At 43.7% G+C, this 25,090-nt stretch overlaps 1 protein-coding gene across 1 annotated transcript in view; it reads left to right on the top strand.

Annotated features, from left to right (window-relative positions):
• Positions 1-25,090, top strand: part of LOC109886267 (T-cell immunomodulatory protein) — a 120,554-nt gene that overhangs the window by 43,067 nt on the left and 52,397 nt on the right. Inside the window, exon 10 of the mRNA XM_020477989.2 lies at positions 6,025-6,197. Coding sequence (XP_020333578.1) covers positions 6,025-6,197 — 173 coding nt within the window. The remainder of the gene's footprint in view (positions 1-6,024; positions 6,198-25,090) is intronic.

Below are 25,090 nucleotides of genomic sequence, written 5' to 3'. Positions count from 1 at the left end.
TACCTGTCTGAGTAAGAGAACATGAATCCCTCTCCAACTGAAAGATGGACACACAGTGTAAAACTAGGCACAAGCTCCTCTGTGTGTCTATGTACAAACCTGAGACACTGAAATGGAGTCTGACTGGAAGTGGAGGGCCTAGAGACTGACTCATGGGAATGGAGATGGAGCCATGATCCAGCAGGGTTAATGAAGGATGATTGTCTCCATCCATCAGAGGAGCACTCCACTCAGCCACTGCTATCCCACTGCCCGTCCCTTCCCTCCAACATGCAGCATAAATCTACTTTCTCTTCTAGGAGGGATCAGACCTACGGCAGAGTAGCAGAGAGAGCTCTCTGTAAAGACACGGACAATGGCCGCACTTCTCCTGTCAAATCCAGCACCTCCAACCCTCCCTGTTTCCCCCAGTCAGTCACGCCTCTACAGGCAGCTCTGGAGCAGTTCCAGCAGGCTTCAGCTCAGCAGACTGCCTTGCCACTGGGAGGCTCAGCCAGTCCTCCTGTTGGTGTTCTGAACACATCCTCTCTCTTCCCCTCCTTCTCTCTATCTCTCTATCTATCTCTCTCTCTCTCTCACTCCCTCTCTCCCTCCTCCTCTCAAAATGGCATTAGAAAGGAAACAGAAAGCAGGACTCATCAAGCCGCTGGCCTAGAATATGATTTGTTGTATACATCTTTACCAATCTATTGGGATTGTTGTGCAGGAAAGTATGTTAGTCTGGTATGCTGGCTGCCAGCCTGGTAGGGATGGTTTGGGTTTGTTCAGATCCTAGAGTCACCCACTGCCTCACAGAACTTCTGACTGGCTGGTACCCAGGCTGCCTGGCAGCTCCTTACATTTATTTATAAACTTTGTCTGGATGTCTTCCATTGAAAAAGCGTCTGAAATCCCTTTAGTCAACGTACTCTTCTCTCTCACTCTCTCTATTGCTTGTTCTCTCTCTCTCTCTCTGTATTTCCTTCTCCATCACCCCTCTCATAATTATATTAATCAATGGGGATCATTTGCATGTACAGTAGAAAGCGTTGAGGTCTAATGAACCAAGTTTATTAAGATAAGATAAGATAAAGCATAGCAGTGTAAACAGACAACACAGAGTTACACATGGAGTAAACAATTAGCAAGTCAATAACACAGTAGAAAAAAAGAGTGTATATACATTGTGTGCAAAAGGCATGAGGAGGTAGGCGAATAATTACAATTTTGCAGATTAACACTGGAGTGATAAATGATTAGATGGTCATGTACAGGTAGAGTTACTGGTGTGCAAAAGAGCAGAGAAGTAAATACATATAAACAGGACGAGGTAGGTAAATTGGGTGGGCTATTTACCAATAGACTATGTACAGCTGCAGCGATTGGTTAGCTGCTCAGATAGCAGATGTTTGAAGTTGGTGAGGGAGATAAAAGTCTCCAACTTCAGCGATTTTTGCAATTCGTTCCAGTCACAGGCAGCAGAGAACTGGAACGAAAGGCGGCCAAATGAGGTGTTGGCTTTAGGGATGATCAGTGAGATACACCAGCTGGAGCGCGTGCTACGGGTGGGTGTTGCCATCGTGACCAGTGAACTGAGATAAGGCGGAGCTTTACCTAACATGGACTTGTAGATGACCTGGAGCCAGTGGGTCTGGCGACGAATATGTAGCGAGGGCCAGCCGACTAGAGCATACAGGTCGCAGTGGTGGGTGGTATAAGGTGCTTTAGTAACAAAACGGATGGCACTGTGATAAACTGCATCCAGTTTGCTGAGTAGAGTATTGGAAGCTATTTTGTAGATGACATTGCCGAAGTCAAGGATCGGTAGGATAGTCAGTTTTACTAGGGTAAGTTTGGCGGCGTGAGTGAAGGAGGCTTTGTTGCGGAATAGAAAGCCGACTCTAGATTTGATTTTAGATTGGAGATGTTTGATATGAGTCTGGAAGGAGAGTTTACAGTCTAGCCAGACACCTAGATACTTATAGATGTCCACATATTCTAGGTCGGAACCATCCAGGGTGGTGATGCTAGTCGGGCGTGTGGGTGCAGGCAGCGAACGGTTGAAAAGCATTTTGTTTTACTAACGTTTAAAAGCAGTTGGAGGCCACGGAAGGAGTGTTGTATGGCGTTGAAGCTAGTTTGGAGGTTAGATAGCACAGTGTCCGAGGAAGGGCCGGAAGTATACAGAATGGTGTCGTCTGCGTATAGGTGGATCAGGGAATCGCCCGCAGCAAGAACAACATCATTGATATATACAGAGAAAAGAGTCGGCCCGAGAATTGAACCCTGTGGCACCCCATAGAGACTGCCAGAGGACCGGACAACATGCCCTCCGATTTGACACACTGAACTCTGTCTGCAAAGTAGTTGATGAACCAGGCAAGGCAGTCATTAGAAAAACCGAGGCTACTGAGTCTGCCGATAAGAATATGATGATTGACAGAGTCGAAAGACTTGGCCAGGTCGATGAAGACGGCTGCACAGTACTGTCTTTTATCGATGGCGTTTATGATATCGTTTCGTACCTTGAGCGTGGCTGAGGTGCAGTCATCACAATGCTGATGATAGACTTCTGCTCCCCAATGTAGACCAGCTGTAAGTAGAGCTGATGTTTGAAGCAGCACTCCTAGCCAAGATGCAGAGAAGTTCCTCTTTTTATTATCAGACTCAACTGTTGAGGATCCACTTAACAGTGACCCAGCGTAATCCATTTTGTGGAACACTTGAGTGATGCAAGGTTGTCTGTGCACTGCTGTGTCCAAGGTGAGCTTCATCCCAAGTTACCATTAGCATAGTTTTTGTTTGTTTGGTTCTAAGTGGCAGTTAAGCTCTAAAATTTGTTGTGTTTTCAGAGCACTTATAGAAGTGAGAGACTGGGTGTGCATGCGTGGGCTCAGCAGTTTAATTTAGCGGTGTAGTGTTTGTTACCGTACACAGTACTAATTAGCTTAAATACGCCATGGTTTCATTTCCCAGGTTCTATGTAACCTGGCAAAAACAAATCATTGGGACGTACAGTTGAAGTCGGAAATTTACATACACCTTAGCCAAATACATTTAAACTCAGTTTTTCACAATTCCTGACATTTAATCCTAGTAAAAATTCCCTGCCTTAGGTCACTTAGGATCACCACTTTATTTTAAGAATGTGACATTTCAGAATAATAGTAGAGATTTATTTCAGCTTTTATTTCCTTCATCACATTCCCAGCGGATCAGAAGTTTACATACACTCAATTAGTAATTGGTAGAATTGCAACAGTCCCTCCTGCAGCGAAGCACCATCCCACAACATGATGCTGCCACACCCACAACATGATTCTGCCACCCCCGTGCTTCACGATTGGGATGGTGTTCTTCGGCTCGCAAGCCTCCCCCTTTTTCCTCCAAACATAACGATGGTCATTATGGCCAAACAGTTCCATTTTTGTTTCATCAGACCAGAGGACATATCTCCAAGAAGTACTATCTTTGTCCCCATGTGCAGTTGAAAACCGTAGTCTGGCTTTTTTATGTCGGTTTTGGAGCAGTGGCTTCTTCCTTGCTGAGGGGCCGTTCAGGTTATGTCGATATAAGACTCGTTTTACTGTGGAAATAGATACTTTTGTTTCCTCCAGCATCTTCATAAGGTCCTTTGCTGTTGTTCTGGGATTAATTTGCACTTTTCGCACCAAAGAATGTTCATCTCTAGGAGACAGAACGAGTCTCTTTCCTGAGTTGTATGACGGGCTGTGTGGTCCCATGGGTTTTATACTTGCGTACAATTGTTTGTACGCAATGAACGTAGTACCTTCAGGCATTTAGAAATTGCTCCCAAGGATTAACCAGACTTGTGGAGGTCTACAATTTGTTGGATTTATTTTGATTTTCCCATGATGTCAAGCAGAGGCACCGAGTTTGAAGGTAGGCCTTGAAATACATCCACAGGTGCACCTCCAATTGACTCAAATTATGTCAATTAGCCTATCAGAAGCTTCTAAAGCCATGACATAATTTTCTGGAACTTTCCAAGCTGTTTAAAGGCACAGTCAATTTAGTGTATGTAAACTTATGACCCACTGGTATTGTGATACAGTGAATTATAAGTGAAATAATCTGTCTGTAAGCAATTGTTGTTCCAGTTATAACTATTCCTGTATTTAGATAATCATAGCCAATCATTAAACCCTCGTTAAAACCAGTCAGTATTCATCACACACATGATGAATGATCATTAAACTTCGTAATGACCGGTCATTATTACCAGTTAATCTCACTCAAAGGAAGTCGTAATTTAAGCTCAGTAACCGCCTGTCGTTCTTCCAAACACCCATAACCTTTCACATATAACTTTAAATAATGTGAATTATCATTGTCGGCAGTCCCCGTGAAAGGTAGGTGGCCAATCGACCTCTGCAGCCAATGACGCATCACTTAACTCCCCGCCCAGGCCCGATAAAGACATGGTTCTGAGCTCGGCTCAGTGGGACTTCAATCACCTCAATCACCTGGGTGGGATTGTTTGAATGGCTTTCTGGCCAAGAGCCCTAAGATGGAGATGCTATTTCACCCCCAGTACCTTGCACAAATTGTACATAGCTCATAACACATACTCCCAATTGTTTCACCCACACTGTCCAGACAAAAACACTTACCTTTCCCACGCGCCCTCATCCCTAACACATTCCCTGCCGGTGCAGCCATACTGTACATATCACGCCGTCTTCCCCTGCCCTATCATGTAGCGGAACCACGTCAACAGGGTTATACATCAGAGCCTACGTGGTACTGATTCATCAAAGGAGCACCAGCCGTCCAGCACTGAGGTCTATCCCCTGTAAATACTCACACGAGACTATACGCTTTCCTCATGAGAGACTTTCTTATGGCCTCAACTCTCTCCTCTCTTGCTGCTCGTTTTCTCTGTCTGTAAATACGTTGCCTGTGTTTATGTATTCAGAGAGGGAGAACAGCCATATTAGCAGACATTGCCGCTACCTTCATGGCGGTAACTCTGGCGGATATAATGTGCAGAGATGCACCTGTTTTTTCCCTGTTTTTAACATCATGAATATTTAAACTCGCAGCATTCCCACCTCCCCAGTGCTTCCAATAATAGGTGGGCCTTGTGGAGACGAGAGGAAAACAGAGAGGCGTTCAGCTGCATGAAGAATAGCTCCTATCACCGCTGCCCTCTCTTTTTAAAGCTCTTTGTGTACTTCTCGTATTCACATCCGTCTATTCAGTAACGGTTACTAATGATGGTATCTGAGGATGTCGCTCTGTGAGACTGGCCATTTTTATCATTGGATGCATCACTATTAGGGAATCTTACTTGGATTTGATTCACTATTCGTTATAGTGTTCAATGACTAATTAAGTATGACACTTTTCTTTTAAATATATATTTAGCAGGCGTTCTTATCCTTAGCGACGTACAGTAGTGAGTGCATACATTTTTGTGAATATAATGAATTTACCCACAGTAGTTATTATGAATATTTGTACATTCACATTCTATTATGATGAACATCAGTCACTGTCAGATAGAGAGGTCCCCAGGGTTTATTGACTACTCAGTTGAGCTGTCAAGGGTGGAATATGTGTTGTTAGAGCTTTGCAGGGGAGGGCAGGGGGCGAGTATCTCTATCAATATATAGTCTCTTTCACTGCAATATTTATCATAGTACTGTATAATCAGGGGAGGTCAAGGATAGGCCACACAGTCATAGTGGGTTTCACAGGGATATATCTCATTTCTGCAGCGCTTTTCAAATACAAAATATGGTCTGATGGGAAATGACTGTTTTATTGCTGTGAACAGGAAGGAAGAAATTCCCTCTGCCCTAGCACTTATTTCTAACTTTTGACTTGTAGCATTAATGGCGGTAATTCATCAACCCTTCTGAACCCGCTATCACCCCGATGTCATTTCTGCTAAATACACCAGCAGTTAATAATAGTCCATGTTGTTTCATATTCTTTTCGCTCCGAGTCTCATTTCGGTGTAGTATACTGTATCATCAATGAGCTGAACCAGCTTCGTTGTTTTCTCTCCTGTTGCAGTGGGTGCCAGTCCTGACTGATTTCCAGAGGAGGGAGACTCTCTGGGGCTTTGTGCCCCCCCAGACCACCCCTCCTGCTGGGGAGCTCCACAACCCCATCACCCTGCACCTGGGAGACTACAACATGGACGGCTTCCCTGACGCCCTGGTCATCCTGCGCAATACCAGTGGGAGGTGAGTGGCACACTGACCCATAGGAAAAATGTAATGGGGATTAGGGGAGAGGTCTCATGCTGGGTCAGATTAGGCTCTGTTCGAGAAGAATTCATTGGTAATCGCCATGACTTTCAATGATCTATTTTGTGTTCACTGACCCGCAATGCTTTTTGGATTAGATTAGTTTGCATGAAGTGTGATTTGTACGTTGAAGGCCAATATTATGTGTCAATATCCATATAAAACATGTAATTCTAACCTTGAATGGCTTTCGATTTAAATAGATTAGATGGATGAGTTTTCAGTGATGAAGTGAAAGCCACAGGTCACACTTCAGCATGGGGACATGACCGATAAGAGCCAATGTTAGCAGCAGCAGTCTTTAAAACACTCCTGACCTTGGGATAAGGTGGCACGGTCAGAGAGGACAGACAGCAGGAAGAGGATGTGTAGATTATCAGCAGCCCGTAGATTGAGATAAGATATCAGTCAGGACAGGGCCAAAGCTAGGCCTATGTTCATGCTGATTGTTTTGTTCCATCTGTGCGACTTCATAATAGACAATGTTAAGACTGACATAGTTAAGAAGACGTGGAGCATTTCTGGGACATTTGTAACGCTTTATGTACACACGCTTGTGCGTGAAGCATACATACACACACACACACGTACATGTGAGCCTCGGTTTCTGGCGGAGGGTCAGTCGAATCTCTCCGGCAGCTTAACTCCTTCTCTTTGGGCCATCCTCATCCTGGGAGGTCCATTCTATCACACCAAGTCCTCGTCTTCAAGCCATGGAACTTAATCACATATTAAGCTCTGACCCAACCATCATACATGACCAATCCAGGGTGATTTGTTTAAAACCAGATCGGGAACATGGACAGAAGATGGCTGTGGTGATTGATAATGATTCTCCTGTCAATAATTATAGACCACGTTTATGGTGTGTAGTGTAAACACCATCAAAACAGATGGTCCAGTTTCATCCTAAGACCCGGGCATGGCCTGTAATTTCGTAGATCTAGCCTACATTTTCATACATCTTTTAGTTAGTTTGTAATTGTCTGCAGTTGAGTGTACTCTGTGCTCGAACAGACTCTGCTTACCAAATGTTTGGCCAGTTTAATGTGCCTCCCACTCTTATTTTTTTTCTCTCTCTCTCTTCTATTCTTTCTCTCACATTCGCTTGTTATTTATAGCTGGGTTTTGGATGAAAATCCTGCCTGCCCACAAACTTCCTATCTTTACAGAATGAATGTGTATTTTAATTTTAAGATGGGCAGTGAAAACCATTCACTGAGCCCAAAAAGCCTTGTGTTCCTGGGAAAACGAGCAATGTGTCGTGTTGGGCACTGGAAGTCTGGAAGTCAAAAACAAACAAGCGCCTATGTAACATGGAATAGGGCAAAACGTTGCACCGTTCTCGTCTCTGCAGACTGGCTGTGATGAATGCTAATAGCTGCTCGGGGGGTCATTTGATGCGTCACAGCACACAGTGTTTAAGCACGGCAGTCTCCAGCCTATTTCCTGCCAAAGAGATTGACATTTGACCTTTTCAAATAGTATAATCATGTTTTAATTTAATGAGCAACACTCTATGCCAGAGCCATCAGCCTCAGGCTTTTATTGACTCGTCTGAGGAGGTGTCAATGGGATCGAGGAGGTCGAAAAATATGCGTTTCAGGCCCTTAGCAGTTGAAGATTCATTGTTGATTCATTAGTTTAGAGGTAAACAATATACTGAACAAAAATAGAAACGCAACATGCAACAATTTGAAAGATTTGACTGATTTACAGTTCATATAAGGAAATCAGTCAATTGAAATAAATAAATCACGCCCTAATCTACGGATTTCACATGACTGGCAATACAGATATGCATCTGTTGGTCACAGATACCTTAAAAAAATAGTTGTGGATCAGAAAACCAGTCAGTATCTGGTGTGACCACCATTTGCCTCATGCAGCGCGACACATCTCCTTCACATAGAGGTGATCAGACTGTTGATTGTGGCCTGTGTAATGTTGTCCCACTGGTCTTCAATGGCTGTGCAAATTGCTGGATATTGGCAGGAACTGGAACACGCTGTCCAGACCATCCCAAACATGCTCAATTGGTGGCATATCTGGTGAGTATGCAGGCCACGGATAGAACTGTTCAGCTTCCAGTAATTGTGTGCAGATTCTTGCGACATGGGCCGTGCATTATCATGCTGAAACATGAGGCGACGGCGTCGGATGAATGGCACATCAACGGGCTTTAGGATCTCGTCACGGTATCTCTCTGCATTCAAATTGCCATCAGTAAAATGCAATTGTGTTCTTTGTCTGTAGCTTATGCCTGCCCATTACATAACCCCACTGCCACTCTGTTCACTTGTTCACAATGTTGACATCAGCAAACCACTCGCCCACACAACGCCATACACATAGTGTCGGTTGTGAGGCCGGTTAGACGTACTGCCAAATTCTCTAAAACAACGTTGGAGGCAGCTTACGGTAGAGAAAAGAACATTCAATTCTCTGGCAACGGCTCTTGTGGGCATTCCTGCACTCAGCAGGATCTTATATTTCAGCTCATGAAACATGAGACCAACACATGTTGCGTTTTATATTTTTGTTCAGTATCACATGGTTTGTCATACTATAGGGACACAGGTTTTTTTTATTCAGTGTTTTTTTGTAGTCAGGTTCAATGGGAGTTGAGAGATATGGCAGTTTGGGTACCTCCTCTTTGGGCTCGCAGTATGGAGTGGTGCCTCTCTGCATCATACAATATGCACTTGATTACTTCATCACACTTCTCCCAGATGGAGGTTTCTGCTCTGCTGGCTGCACACAGTCACTCACTCTCTCACCCTCTGTTTCCAAGCACACACGCACACACACACACACACACACACCCATTGTCTTCTATTCCCCCTGCTGTGACTGTCTCCAGCATTCTCTCAATCCCACTCACTCCAAACCTATCAAATTGATTATCATGGTGTTGGATCTTCGCTGATCTCATACACTGAGTGTACAAAACATTAGGAACACCTGCTCTTTTCATGACATAGACCACGTGTCAAACTCATTTCACCTAGGGCCGAGTATCTGTGGGTTTTCTTTCCACCCTTGATTGTCTCATTAAGGTCACTAATTAGTAAGGAACTCCCCTCACCTGGATGTTTAGGTCGTAATTGAAAGGAAAAAACTAAAACCTGCAGACACTCGGACCGCCGTGGAATGAGTTTGACACCCCTGACAGACTAACCAGGTGAAAACTAGAATCCCTTATTGATGCCACTTCAGCCACAATCAGTGTAGATGAAGGGGAGGAGACAGGTTGAAGAAGGATTTTTACGTTTTGAGACATGGATTGTGCATGTGTGCTATTCCGAGGGTGAATGGGCAAGACAAAAGATTTAAGTGCCTTTGAATGGGGCATGGCAATAGTTGCTAGGCGCACCGGTTTGTGTCAAGAATTGCTGTTGGGTTCAAACACAACAGTTTTCTGTGTGTATCAATAATTCCATCTTGCCAGCTTAACACAGCTGTGGGAAGCATTGGAGTCAACATGGTCCATCCCTGTGGAATGCTTTCGACACCTTGTAAGGTCCATGTCCCGATGAACTGAGGCTGTTCTGAGTGCAAAAGGGGGTGCAACTCAATATTAGGAAGGTGTTCTTAATGTTTTGTACACTCAGTGTATGTTGTGTATATCTCACACACCTCTTCAAAGCAAACCGCATGGATTCTATACCTCTCTGAGGATGGAGTAGTGCTCTAGTGTTTCAGTGGTTTACTTAGTGGGACTGTGACTGTCTGTATGACAGCATGGTGACTCCGGTGATGTTTCTCCCCAGAGCATCAGCACACATTTGACGGCTTGTTCAGGAGGAGAAAGAGTGGATGGCCTGCCCTTATACAGTGGGTCATAGTGTGTGTGTGTGTGTGTGTGTGTACGTCTAGGGGCTGTTCTCCTGCAGCACATGCTCTGACCTGGACATAACATGTTCTCCGGGGGAACTGTCAGAGGATTTTGGGCGGAGTTGCCAGGGATGGGAATAAGAATCTACTTTCAAAAGATTGTCTCCTACATTGTTTCCCTGTCTTCATAGATGGACACACATTTAGTTTGTTCTTGTATGAACCAAGCAAGATGAGTGGTTCATTGCAACACTCGACAAACACACAAATGTAGCCCTACTTTTCCTGTACAGACACCAACAGAAGAGAAGCTTTCACCCATTTTACCAATTTAGCAGCTGACAAGCACATAATAACTCTGTTGCAGACAGACAGTAATCAATATGTTCGAATGGAGTGGTCGGGATGCTGAGATCTATGGATGGACAGTGTAATGAGCCCCTTTCAGCTGTCCTTTGGCTGAAGAATAAGCACCAGTTAAAACACCTTCATATTTTTTTATCATAGAGCGTCCTGGAGAAACCCACAAATCCAGTGGTCTGAGAGCAGAAGCAGTCGAGCAATCTGAATGTAAGCCAGGTGTATTTTCCATTCTTAAGTTATTGAAGTGTTTTGCACTCTTGTATCCTCCTTTATACAGTTTTCAACCAACAAAGTAGGGAAGAGCATGGTGCTCTAATCGATTCGGGCATTAGTCTACAGTCGTGGCCAAAAGTTTTGAGAATGACACAAATATTACATTTCACGAAGTCTGCTGCCTCAGTTTGTATGATGGCAATTTGCATATACTCAAGAATGTTATGAAGAGTGATCAGATTAATTGCAATTAATTGCAAAGTCCCTATTTGCCATTCAAATGAACTGAATCCTCTAAAAACATTTCCACTGCATTTCAGCCCTGCCACAAAAGGACCAGCTGACATGTCAGTGATTCTCTCGTTAACACGTGTGTGTTTGTGTTGACGAGAACAAGGCTGGAGATCACTCTGTCATGCTGATTGAGTTCGAATAACAGACTGGAAGCTTCAAAAGGAGGGTGGTGCTTGGAATCATTGTTCTTCCTCTGTCAACCATGGTTACCTGCAAGGAAACACGTGCCATCATCATTGCTTTGCACAAAAAGGGATCATCAAAAAGGATCATCAAGAACTTCAAGGAGAGTGGTTCAATTGTTGTGAAGAAGGCTTCAGGGCGCCCAAGAAAGTCCAGAAAGCGCCAGGACCGTCTCCTAAAGTTGATTCGGCTTCGGGATCTGGGCACCACCAGTACAGAGCTTGCTCAGGAGTGGCAGCAGGCAGGTGTGAGTGCATCTGCACGCACAGTGAGGCGAAGACTTTTGGAGGATGGCCTGGTGTCAAGAAGGGCAGCAAAGAAGCCACTTCTCTCCAGGAAAAACATCAGGGACAGACTGATATTCTGCAAAAGGTACAGGGATTGGACTGCTGAGGACTGGAGTAAAGTAATTTTCTCTGAATCCCCTTTCCGATTGATTGGGGCATCCGGAAAAAAGCTTATCTGGAGATGATAAGGTGAGCGCTACCATCAGTCCTGTGTCATGTCAACAGTAAAGCATCCTGAGACCATTCATGTGTGGGGTTGCTTCTCAGCCAAGGGAGTGGGCTCACTCACAATTTTGCTTAAGAACACAGCCATGAATAAAGAATAGTACCAACACATCCTCCAGGAGCAACTTCTCCCAACCATCCAGGAACAGTTTGGTGACGAACAATGCCTTTTCCAGCATGATGGAGCACCTTGCCATAAGGCAAAAGTGATAACTAAGTGGCTCGAGGAACAAAACATCGATATTTTGGGTCCATGGTCAGGAAACTCCCCAGACCTTAATCCCATTGAGAACTTGTGGTCAATCCTCAAGAGGCGGGTGGACATACAAAAACCCACAAATTCTGACAAACTCCAAGCATGGATTATGCAAGAATGGGCTGCCATCAGTCAGGATGTGGTCCAGAAGTTAATTGACAGCATGCCAGGGCGGATTGCAGAGCTCTTGAAAAAGAAGGGTCAACACTGCAAATATTGACTCTTTGCATCAACTTCATGTAATTGTCAATAAAAGCCTTTGACACTTATGAAATGCTTGTAATTATACTTCAGTATTCCAAAAAACATCTGACAAAAATATCTAAAGACACTGAAGCAGCAAACTTTGTGGAAATTAATATTTGTGTCATTCTCAAAACTTTTGGCCACGACTGTACATCACCCCAGAGCCCTTTCAATGCACTTTAAGCACACTCATATATATACAGTTTGAAGTCTTACTCTCTCCTTTCTAGCCTTCTACTGTTTTATAATCCATTAGTACACATTTTCTATCTGTTTTAGTAACTTGTTTATGTCAGCCAATTTATTTAAAATGTCTATTATTCACTAACGTGGCGATGTAATACCAGCAGCTCATTTTTGGATAAGACTTCTAATGACAGTCTTTCTCAGTGGGAGAGCAGCAGAGTCCGACACTTATTTCTAAAAGGAATAATATCTCAGGAGAAGGAGAGAGCTGTTGTGTCCCCATTTCACCCCTTACTCCTCTTCTCGACACCTGTGAATGGTGTTTTGGGAGCTGAGAGACACTCAGGGGAAGCAGCAGGGGGTTCCGTCCAGGTGAGGTGCACTCAGAACTCAATCTGGAGCTTGGGCTGAGAGAACTGAGAGGGCTGTCTGTGTGTCACTGGCCCCAGGCCTTTCAGACTGGTTCACCTGCAGTCTGAACTCAATCTTTGTCCGGGAGTCGCTACCGGTTTGTCTGCGCTGAAGGCTAAGCTTGTGACTCACTCTCTCCCTCTCACCGACTGTTCTTAGACTGGAGAAACTCAGTCAGGGGCAATGTCTCTCGCTCTTTCTGCTTTCATTGTGTTCTTATTCATTTTACCCAGTGTCTTTCTCTCCTCACTTGCACCCTTGACACCTTCTATACAGGATGGCAATGAGTTTGCGAGAGGGTTTGCCAGATTCCTCGCTCACAGTGAGGAACATTGGGTTTTTTCTTTCTTTCCCTTCCATTCTCCCCGCTTTGCAGATCAAAGTCGCTCCCCGCCATGAGAGAAACATGATCGACTGGACCGCCACAGCTCATCCCGGAGATAATAGCCGGCGTGCTCCACCCGTTTAGTTTGAAAATTAATTAACGTTCTGCGTTAATGGTTTGGGCTCTTGGGCACAATGGTTGGAGTGGGACGAGGGGCGGCATGACATGTTGATTTATGGTGAAGATGTTTGGACAAGGGTAGGGGGGCTGACAAGGGCTTATGGCCTACAGCATTCTCTCCTAACCTTTTCAAGTCAAAGTCAATTTATTCTGGCTTATTGTAACTGAATTCAATGGTTTGTCCCTCCTACTGTACGTCCCCAAAAACTATGCCATAATGTAACTCGGGCACCTGCCATGCTAGTGTATACACCTTCTTTACTGTAAAGATGACACACAACCACTCTCCCAAACCAGAGCATGAATAGACGAGCACCAAGCCCTGGCATCATCAATGCTATGGAATTATCTTGAGCACATATCACTGTATAGCACAGTATTTTCAGATTAGATTAAAAACAAAGGAGCATTAAGGTCGGTCTCAGCATGTGTCACTTTAATATTAGATATTGCTGGGATTCCCTCAGATCAGTGTGTTGTGTACATCAAAGAGCCATATGAACACAATCAACAGTGAAGCATGCCTTTGCATCCACCGGGTTACAGGAGATTGATACTTGAAAAGCAGCAGCTGCCATGTTGACCTGTGACCTTCCCCAGGGCAAGGGTCTTATGAGACACACGGATTGCAATACCAACGACCAACCCGCCACCACTCTTGGCACATCTAATCTGCTTTTCTTAATGTGTCCAGAAACCAGGAACCAAATTAGTTACTGTGTCCCCCCTGGACAGCATCCGGCCATCTGCTCCATTTCAGCCAACTGCAACCATCCCTGTGTCCATGGTCCGTGGACCTTTTTTCCTCTTTCAAGAAATTGCTACAATACTCAGCTTGGCTTTCTGATTCAGCCAAATGCTGCGCTCTTTGGCTAGCGTCCCCTAAGTATCTCTATGTTTAGCCCGTCGCTTACCACCATTTGCTGCTGTTCCTTAATTCATATAATTCCATTTTCTGAAATGCCAATAATAATGGCGGAAAGGAGACTACTTTTAACAATAGTCTCTTATTTTTCATCAGGAAGGTATCTTGCTGTGCAGCACGTTGGCATCTCACTTACCGTCCTCCACAAATGAAGTGGCTGTTTGTAATAATATAATCAACACAGTTTGTGTAGGCGAGGAAGGAGCTCTACTTGTTCCAGTCTTCGGTCTCCTACCTCGGGAGCAGTGGACCAGCCCACCGGCAGCCAGGAGCACACTAACTTTGACAGTGAAGAATCCCCAGATGTAGCGATTTCCCTTTCCATTGATCATGTTGGATAGTATCTCATGACATGGCTTCTCCCTCTCCGTTAAGCACACTGGAGAGCCATTAAAACTTGAGTGTTTTTCTTTCTTTCCCCCTCTTCCATTCTCCCCGCTTTGCAGATCAAAGTCGCTCCCCGCCATGAGAGAAACATGATCGACGGACCGCCACAGCTCAGCCTGGAGATAATAGCCGGCGTTCTCCATCCGTTTAGTTTGAAATATAATTAACGTTCTGCATTAAACGGTTTTGGCTCTTGGGCACAATGGTTGGAGTGGGACGAGGGGCGGCACGACATGTTGATTTATGGTGAAGATGTTTGGACAAGGGTAGGGGGGGTTGACAAGGGCTTATGGCCCACAGCATTCTCCCGAAACCTTTTCAAGTCTAAGTCCATTTATTCTGGCTTATTGATTTTTGTAACTGAGTTCAATGGTTTGTCCCTCCCACTGTACGTCCCGACAGACTAGGACAGACAAAAGGATTACGTTAAGTCCAACACTACTAGCATAATGAATTGATCTATTTATTAAGTACATGATGAGAGAATGCATTAGTATTCATTTGTCGATTCAAATCATATCAGGAGAGGACTGATTCAGTCAAATAGCTCAGGCCCAAAGTGAACATCTATGCTCGACTCAAACAAACCAGTCATAGCAGCGTTTCTATAACATAACTTTTGGTGGCGGTCTATGGAATTGAACTTGACCATGCATTTGAAGCCACAACCATGACCAATTGAGGCCAGTCTCTCTGACCTTACAGCTTGTCTCTGAGATGAATGACAGGTGTGTTGTGGTCAATGTGGTCTCAGCTTGCTAATGTTGTTTGGAAAGTCTTTGATCTCCAGCTGTCTCTGAAGACAGACACAGACTTTGAGTATGGCTGGCAGCAGTGCTTTTGAAGCTGTGAATCGTCTCCTTCTGGGGAATCATGCCCATCTTGCAGATCAGTAGGTGTGTTCTTTTCCCTTCGCTCGCCTCTCTCAGCTGCCAATCATATCACGACGCACCAGCACTCATCAAACACCTACCATCCTCTCACTGTGGGAGGGAGGGAGATTTAGCTTGGATGTGGTTGGGTGGGTTTGCGTTTGTTTGCTTTCATAACATACTGACTACACCGGACACGCCCATGTGCCATCGTGCGCATGTTGATTTTGTCCATCCACACCAGAAGCGATCATGACACGCAGGTTAAAATATTAAAACCAACTGTGAAACAACTATATTAATTTGAGCGAATATAAAACACACATGACATGCATTGACATTTAGCTATCTTGCTATTGCTAGCTAATTTATCCTGGAAGACGAGCAATGGGTTGTTATTTTACCTGAAATGTATATGGTCCTTTTTTTTTTTTGCTGGATCTTTGTAGAATTTGGACCCGAAGTCATACAAAAATCATGTGTTTCTCTACTCTGAATACTAACACTAGAAAAGCGAGACATCTAGTTATCCCGTTCTGAGCCAATGCATTCTAACAGTATAATAAATATATGCTGTTTAGGGTTTAATACCAGTAAGCGGTATCTCGAGACTGTCCCGACCAAGCACCTGCCATTTCCCGAGAATTCTAATGTTGTGGACCAATAATATGGCCTACCATTTTTATGCTGCACTAATGCAAAAATACAAAATATGCATGTGTGAATAGCTGCCCGAAACTGACATCAACTTTAGCTTCATTCATACATTAGACCAGTCATCACAACGCAAGCAGCCGACCATATTCCGCCTACTCAACTTAAAGTCCCCAATAGAAAATGGCCCTTACTTACATGACTTCTATAAATTGCAATGCTAGGCTACACGTGACATCTCGACTCAGTTACTGAAGGCGATCTCCATCTCACATTCACAAATCCCCAAACTAGCTTAGTGGCACTGGTAGAGGATGAACATATAAACTGCAGCTACTCACTGTTAACAAAATGTCCAATACATTGTGTCCACAAACGCGCTCGAGGAAATAGACATTTGCAACATTTGTTATAGTAACATCATAGAACAATGCAAGTGCATGGGCTTGATGAGTCAGGTTTGCAGGACTTTGATCAACCGCGGCGCTATCCATGGTGCTGAATCTCCTCTACTAAGCCTATTTGTTTAGCCGGAGATGTTCTCTGTGACAGTCACTGCAATAAGCAGGTTATCATATCATCATGTAAAAACAGCCACAACCTTCCTAAATCCCACTGATAGCCATATGCCAGGGGAGAGACAACAAGCTGGGTGACATCTTTCAGTCAAAGGTAAGCTGAAACGAATGTAATTTCCACTAAGCTGTAGGATAGTAACCTACGTTTAGGATACATCAACAAAGTAGTGTGGTGACTTTGACAAAACTTTGAGTTGATTAAATTGTGCCAATTACAACAAGAAACTATATAGATTCTTGTCTATATTTCTCCATTTACAGTGGTAAAACCATGACTGCTATTATGCTTTTAAATAGCATTTTCAGTTTGAAAAGCAATACCGGGATATTACCGGTGTGGTTGCAAATTTCCCAGGAAGGTAAATTTGTCGATGTTGGAGAAAATATTAAACACTAATGCTATTGCAAAAATTATATAATTTGCTTGTGTTTAGGAAGGTTTTAGGTAGGCCTACCATTTAAAATACAAACAAAATAAAATTGTCATTAGTTTGTTACTGTAGGCTATATGTAAAACCACAAAACACCACAAGTGTTGTACACCATCACAAAGAAATGCATTATTATTTTCTTATAACAGTTCATAAAAAAATTTTTTTAATATAATTTAATTTCAAAAGAACTATCATAATTTTAAGTTGTATTATTTTACTTGTCTGTGCTCAGTATCCTATGCTGCCGCACGTGCTTACATGTAGAACACATGGAATAGTGGCTGTAATATTCTGCAAAAAAAGCTATATTTTGAATTATAAACCAGGTCATTCGAGCCCTGAATGCTGATTGGCTGAAAGCCACGGGTATGACACAAAATGACTTGTTTACTGTTCTAATTACCTTTTGTAACTAGTTTTGTAATGGCAGTAAGGCACCTCGTGGGTTGCGTCGTGTCTAAGAACAGCCCTTAGCTGTGGTATGCTGGCCATACACCACACCCCTTCAGGCCTACCTTATTGCTGAATTATACAATGGCATTGTTGAATGCTGTTTTTCTGATTGGCTAGAAGGGCATTCTAGAGTGCATTATTTCTGTCATGACGTTGGCCTGAGTTGGGGAGGTTTATGACCCCCATAAATACCTTTCCCCGTTTTCCTCTCTCGACTCTAGCGATGTGACTATTGAAAATCCCTTTGTTAACATAGAGAGTCTGGTGACATCAAAAGATGGGAAATGGAACCATATTTCGGTAATCCAACCAGTTGAAAATATGCGTTGGGACTTAATGAGTATGATGTTAGTTCGGTTGGCGTCTGAGACATGATTACTGATGATAGGATGACATAAACTGTATCTTGGAAAATCTACACATTGTAGTTATCAGATTCATATGGAATTGCTGTGCAATTTATGTTTAAATATGAAACTATTTTTGAAAAAATGAAATGTAATTTTTTTGCTTTAGAAGAACACCACTCTGCTCACTCAGAAGCCCCAGTCCAAGTGAACAGACATGGGTTGTCTGAAACACAGCCCTCTCTGTGACGAAAATGTAACTTTCTGTCTGAGGACGTTAGGGTGACGGTCCTACGTTAAAAGGGCTCAGGTAACCTAACAAAATCAGCATCGAATTTCAACGTGAAAGTGACGGTCAACACGCCGAAAGGATGAATTTCAACTATACCAGCCAGAATATAGCATGAGCTTCAAAGTATGGCAACCATCACTCCTGTGTTCCAATGCCACGTTGTGTTAGCTAATCCAAGATTATCATTTTAAAAGATTAATTGATAATTAGAAAACCCTTTTGCAGTTATGTTAGCACAGCTGAAAACTGTTTTTCTGATTTAAAGAAGCAAATAAACTGGCCTTCTTTTAGACTAGTTGAGTATCTGGAGCATCAGCAATTGTGGGTTCAATTACAGGCTCAAAATGTCCAGAAACAAAGTACTTTCTTCGGGAACTCATCAGTCTATTCTTGTTCTGTGAATTGAAGGCTATTCCATGTGAGAAATTGCCAAGAACCTGAAGATCTCATACAATGCTGTGTCCTACTCCTTTCACAGTACAGCGTAAACTGGCTCTAACCAGAAGAGAAAGAGGAGTGCAATTTGAGGCTGGCAACTCAAATGAACGTATCCTCTGCAGCAGAGGTAACTCTGGGTCTTCCATTCCTGTGGCGGTCCTCATAAGAGCCATTTTCATCATAGCGCTTGATGGTTTTTGTGACTGCACTTGAAGAAACTTTCAAAGTTCTTTACATTTTCCATATTAATTGACCTTCATGTCTTATAGTAATGATGGACTGTTGTTTCTCTTTGCTTATTTGAGCTGTTCTTGCCATAATATGGACTTGGTCTTTTACCAAATAGGGCAATCTTCTGTATACCCCACCTACCTTGTCACAACACATCTGATTGGCTCAAATGCATTAAGAAGGAAAGAAATTACACGTTCCAGGTGACTACCTCATGAAGCTGGTTGAGAGAATGCCAAAAGTATGCGAAGCTGTCATCAAGGCAAAGGGTGACTACTTTGAAAAATTAAATATAGTCTCATTGGTTTCACACTTTTTTGGTTACTACTTGATTCCATATGTGTTATTGTATGGTTTTGATGTCTTTCACTATTATTCTACAAAGTAGAAAATAGTTTTAAAAAATCTGAAAAACACTTGAATGAGTAGGTGTTCTAAAACTTTCGACCGTTAGTGTATTTTGCAACAGTCGCGCAACTTGGTAGTTGTGGTTTGCATTTGAACTCCCCAGAGTTAGTTTGCATTATGCACGTTTCTTTTAATCGCCTCCTCAGATGTCCTCTTCCTGTCTTATTACTCCCTGGCAGCATCTGTCAGTGGCATCAAGGAGCAGGTAAATAGGCAGCCATTTTGAGGAATAGTGATTTCTTTTCAGCCCTCTCCATTGTGCACAGGGTTGAGAGTGTACAAGTATGCCACTTACTGTTTTTCAGTACATACTAGCCTTTGTGGCACCGGTTTATACACACTTGAGACGTAATCTCCTACTAATGAGAGCATTGTGTACTTTGTAGAGTTCATGTTTTAGTAAAGATGATGAAAGACCTGTGTTTTCTCTGAAGAGTTAGGATATTTCTAGAGCGTCTAGGGGGCTATTTTTACATATGATTGGTTCTACCCAGGCAGTCCGCCCACCCACTCTCTCATACAGTGAAAGCAAGTGCCCCGCTGGTTAACACTGTTTCACACAGTTTCTTGTGCAATGGTTTCCTTGCTTAATAATATAGCCCCCGTCAGGAGAAGAACATCACACCGCTTAGAACTGGAGGTGTGTGTTGCAGTCATGGGGGGTATTTCTAGAAAGAGAAAGGAGGTCACTAATGAAAATGGCTTACCCTCATTGGCTTACCCTCATTGCTATCTAACTCAAGGGAGTGCTCACTGGCAGAAGGGATAGCGAAAGGGATAGCAGACCACCTAAATCCATTAAGGAATGCTAATCATCATTAAAAGGGCAGCTTTATGATGTCAGGATATTTTATGTGATAGATGTGAGTTGTTTCAGTGAGGATGACCGTACACTCTTCAGGGCGGTGGAGTGTGTGTATGTGTAAAAGAAGTCACACTAACACAGCAGACATGATCATTTGGTGCTCCTCACACTGTAGGTCAATGGCAGTCTGGCACAAGGGGTAGGCATAATCCATTTAAACCCTGACACTTGCAGTCTGCTTAAGTACTAACACGATCAGCGATTTAAATTGTTTTTTAATTAGATATATCTTGCAATTGCTCTCACATCAAAGTAGCATACCCCGTTCTTGTCAGTGGGGCTATCAGTAAAGCTAACCCAGACTCCACTTTTCCTGTGACCCGGTCAACATGTCTCTACCCCGCTTCTGTCTGACTGCCCTGCTTGTTATCCAATTAGTGTGCCCACCCTAATTTGGCTTGTCAAAACAATGCAAATGAGGAAGGGAATCAAAGTCACAGCACATTGGTTTACTGCTTCTCCTCATGGTGTGTGTGCATGGAGACTTAGACAATATGAAAAATCTATAATTGTTGTTTGTGATTCTGATTTACCAAACCCATACTGTTATAGCATGTAAACACCAAATCCACCCGTCAGTTACATCCAAACACACTGACCTTCCATTCCACTTGTACTATATCCACACACACACACATTGACCTTCCATTCCACTAGTACTATATACACACACACACTGACCTTCCATTCCACTAGTACTATATACACACACACATTGACCTTCCATTCCACTAGTACTATATTCACACACACACACACTGACCTTCCGTTCCACTAGTACTATATTCGCACACACACACACACTGACCTTCCTTCCACTAGTACTATATCCACACACACACACTGACCTTCCATTCCACTAGTACCGTATCCAAACACACACACACACACACACACACACACACACACACACACACACACACACACACACACACACACTGACCTGCCATTCCACTAGTACTATATTCACACACACACACACTGACCTGCCATTCCACTAGTACTATATTCACACACACACACACACACTGACCTTCCGTTCCACTAGTACTATATCCACCCACACACTGACCTTCCATTCCACTAGTACTATATCCACACACACACACACACACACACACTGACCTTCCATTCCACTAGTACTATATCCACCCACACACACACTGACCATCCAATCCACTAGTACTATATCCACACACACACACACACACACACTTTCTCCAAGGTGGCATAGCAGTTCAGACGTCTTTTGTCCTCGTCTTGTCGTGTCCTGTATATATATATATTTACAACTTTTTCACATACATTTTATTTTTATTTTCCATCAACTCATCTTCAAAACACTCTCCTGCAACCCGCCTCACCAATGTATATTTATAAAAAAGTATTATTTACCTCAGATCTGTAATCCTCCAAGAAGCTAGCCAGAAACTCCAAGAAGCTAGCCTGAAACTAGCCAGAAGCTAATCCAGAAGCTAGTTAGCTCCTTTACTGGCAAATCGTTAATATTCAGCTAACCACGGTTTGTGGTCATCAGCTATCCTTTAGCTCGAAAATCTATCGCCAGTTCTGTACGGCGCAGCGCGGCTCGGAACGGAACATACCGGACCAATTTTTCTCTCCATGTCCCTGGACATTCATACCCGGATCTCACAGCTAGCTAGCTGCTATCCGTGTGACCATCGGCCTTCGTCGATTCCGGAGCAAACATCAATTATTCCGGAGCTAGCAAGCTCCGTCAATCACTCCTGAGTTCCATCAATCACACCTGGGCTGCAGTCACCTATCCGGACCCGTTTTACTGCCTTCGCGGAGCCCCACCGAGCCTTCACAACTGGACTGCCGACGTTATCTACCCGAAGGAGTTATTCGGCCGGCTCCTCCGTCGCGACGTTACCTGAACGCCCATCTGCGGCCTGCTAACCGTTAGCTGTCTTACCGGCTGCTATCTGAATAGACAATCGGACAATTTTTTTTTATATTTTTTTTATTTTTATTATTATTATTTTTTAAATTATTTTTTAAATTATTATTATTATCTTTTCTTCTTGGGCCTCTATAACTATATCTATTGTTTTTATTTTTGTTGTTGTTGTGTGATTTGGATTAATCCCCTCTACCACACGGAACCCCACTAATCTACTGACGGAACGTAAGGGGTGGCTAACAGACCTCCATCCTATGCTAGCTTGCTACCGATGCCCTGGCTAGCTGTCTAAATCACCAACCAACCTCTCCACTCACCGGACCCTTTTGATCACTCGACTAAGCATGCCTATCCTTAATGTCAATATGTCTTGTCCATTTCTGTTCTGGTTAGTGTTTATTGGCTTATTTCACTGTAGAGCCTCTAGTCCTGCTCACTATACCTTATCCAACCTATTAGTTCCACCACCCACACATGCAATGACATCTCCTGGTTTCAACGATGTTTCTAGAGACAATATCTCTCTCTTCATCACTCAATACCTAGGTTTACCTCCACTGTATTCACATCCTACCATACATTTGTCTGTACATTATACCTTGATGCTATTTTATCGCCCCCAGAAACCTCCTTTTACTCTATGTTCCAGACGTTCTAGACGACCAATTCTCATAGCTTTTAGCCGTACCCTTATTCTACTCCTCCTATGTTCCTCTGGCGATGTAGAGGTGAATCCAGGCCCTGCAGTGCCTAGCTCCACTCCTATTCCCCAGGCGCTCTCTTTTGATGACTTCTGTAACCGTAATAGCCTTGGTTTCATGCATGTTAACATTAGAAGCCTCCTCCCTAAGTTTGTTCTATTCACTGCTTTAGCACACTCTGCCAACCCGGATGTTCTAGCTGTGTCTGAATCCTGGCTTAGGAAGACCACCAAAAATTCAGAAGTTTTAATTCCAAACTACAACATTTTTCAGACAAGATAGAACTGCCAAAGGGGGCGGTGTTGCAATCTACTGCAAAGATAGCCTGCAGAGTTCTGTCCTACTATCCAGGTCTGTACCCAAACAATTTGAACTTCTACTTTTAAAAATCCACCTCTCTAAAAACAAGTCTCTCACCGTTGCCGCCTGCTATAGACCACCCTCTGCCCCCAGCTGTGCTCTGGACACCATATGTGAACTGATTGCCCCCCATCTATCTTCAGAGTTCGTGCTGCTAGGCGACCTAAACTGGAACATGCTTAACACCCCAGCCATCCTACAATCTAAACTTGATGCCCTCAATCTCACACAAATAATCAATGAACCTACCAGGTACCTCCCCAAAACCTTAAACACGGGCACCCTTATAGATATCATCCTAACCAACTTCCCCTCTAAATACACCTCTGCTGTCTTCAACCAAGATCTCAGCGATCACTGCCTCATTGCCTGCATCCGTAATGGGTCAGCGGTCAAACGACCTCCACTCATCACTGTAAAACGCTCCCTGAAACACTTCTGCGAGCAGGCCTTTCTAATCGACCTGGCCGGGGTATCCTGGAAGGATATTGATCTCATCCCGTCAGTAGAGGATGCCTGGATATTTTTTTTAAATGCCTTCCTAACCATCTTAAATAAACATGCCCCATTCAAGAAATTTAGAACCAGGAACAGATATAGCCCTTGGTTCTCCCCAGACCTGACTGCCCTTAACCAACACAAAAACATCCTATGGCGTTCTGCATTAGCATCGAACAGCCCCCGTGATATGCAGCTGTTCAGGGAAGCTAGAAATCATTATACACAGGCAGTTAGAAAAGCCAAGGCTAGCTTTTTCAAGCAGAAATTTGCTTCCTGCAACACTAACTCAAAAAAGTTCTGGGACACTGTAAAGTCCATGGAGAATAAGAACACCTCCTCCCAGCTGCCCACTGCACTGAAGATAGGAAACACTGTCACCACTGATAAATCCACCATAATTGAGAATTTCAATAAGCATTTTTCTACGGCTGGCCATGCTTTCCACCTGGCTACTCCTACCCCGGACAACAGCACTGCACCCCCAACAGCAACTCGCCCAAGCCTTCCCCATTTCTCCTTCTCCCAAATCCATTCAGCTGATGTTCTGAAAGAGCTGCAAAATCTGGACCCCTACAAATCAGCCGGGCTAGACAATCTGGACCCTTTCTTTCTAAAATTATCTGCCGAAATTGTTGCCACCCCTATTACTAGCCTGTTCAACCTCTCTTTCGTGTCGTCTGAGATTCCCAAAGATTGGAAAGCAGCTGCGGTCATCCCCCTCTTCAAAGGGGGGGACACTCTTGACCCAAACTGCTACAGACCTATATCTATCCTACCGTGCCTTTCTAAGGTCTTCGAAAGCCAAGTCAACAAACAGATTACCGACCATTTCGAATCTCACCATACCTTCTCTGCTATGCAATCTGGTTTCAGAGCTGGTCATGGGTGCACCTCAGCCACGCTCAAGGTCCTAAACGATATCTTAACCGCCATCGATAAGAAACATTACTGTGCAGCCGTATTCATTGATCTGGCCAAGGCTTTCGACTCTGTCAATCACCATATCCTCATCGGCAGACTCGACAGCCTTGGTTTCTCAAATGATTGCCTCGCCTGGTTCACCAACTACTTCTCTGATAGAGTTCAGTGTGTCAAGTCGGAGGGTCTGCTGTCCGGACCTCTGGCAGTCTCTATGGGGGTGCCACAGGGTTCAATTCTTGGACCGACTCTCTTCTCTGTATACATCAATGAGGTCGCTCTTGCTGCTGGTGAGTCCCTGATCCACCTCTACGCAGACGACACCATTCTGTATACTTCCGGCCCTTCTTTGGACACTGTGTTAACAACCCTCCAGGCAAGCTTCAATGCCATACAACTCTCCTTCCGTGGCCTCCAATTGCTCTTAAATACAAGTAAAACTAAATGCATGCTCTTCAACCGATCGCTACCTGCACCTACCCGCCTGTCCAACATCACTACTCTGGACGGCTCTGACTTAGAATACGTGGACA

The sequence above is a fragment of the Oncorhynchus kisutch genome, linkage group LG3 (genome assembly GCF_002021735.2).
Source record: "Oncorhynchus kisutch isolate 150728-3 linkage group LG3, Okis_V2, whole genome shotgun sequence".
Taxonomy (NCBI): Eukaryota; Metazoa; Chordata; class Actinopteri; order Salmoniformes; family Salmonidae; genus Oncorhynchus; species Oncorhynchus kisutch.
The sequence above is the reverse complement of the archived record's forward strand: the minus strand, read 5'-3'. Positions and strand labels throughout refer to the sequence as shown.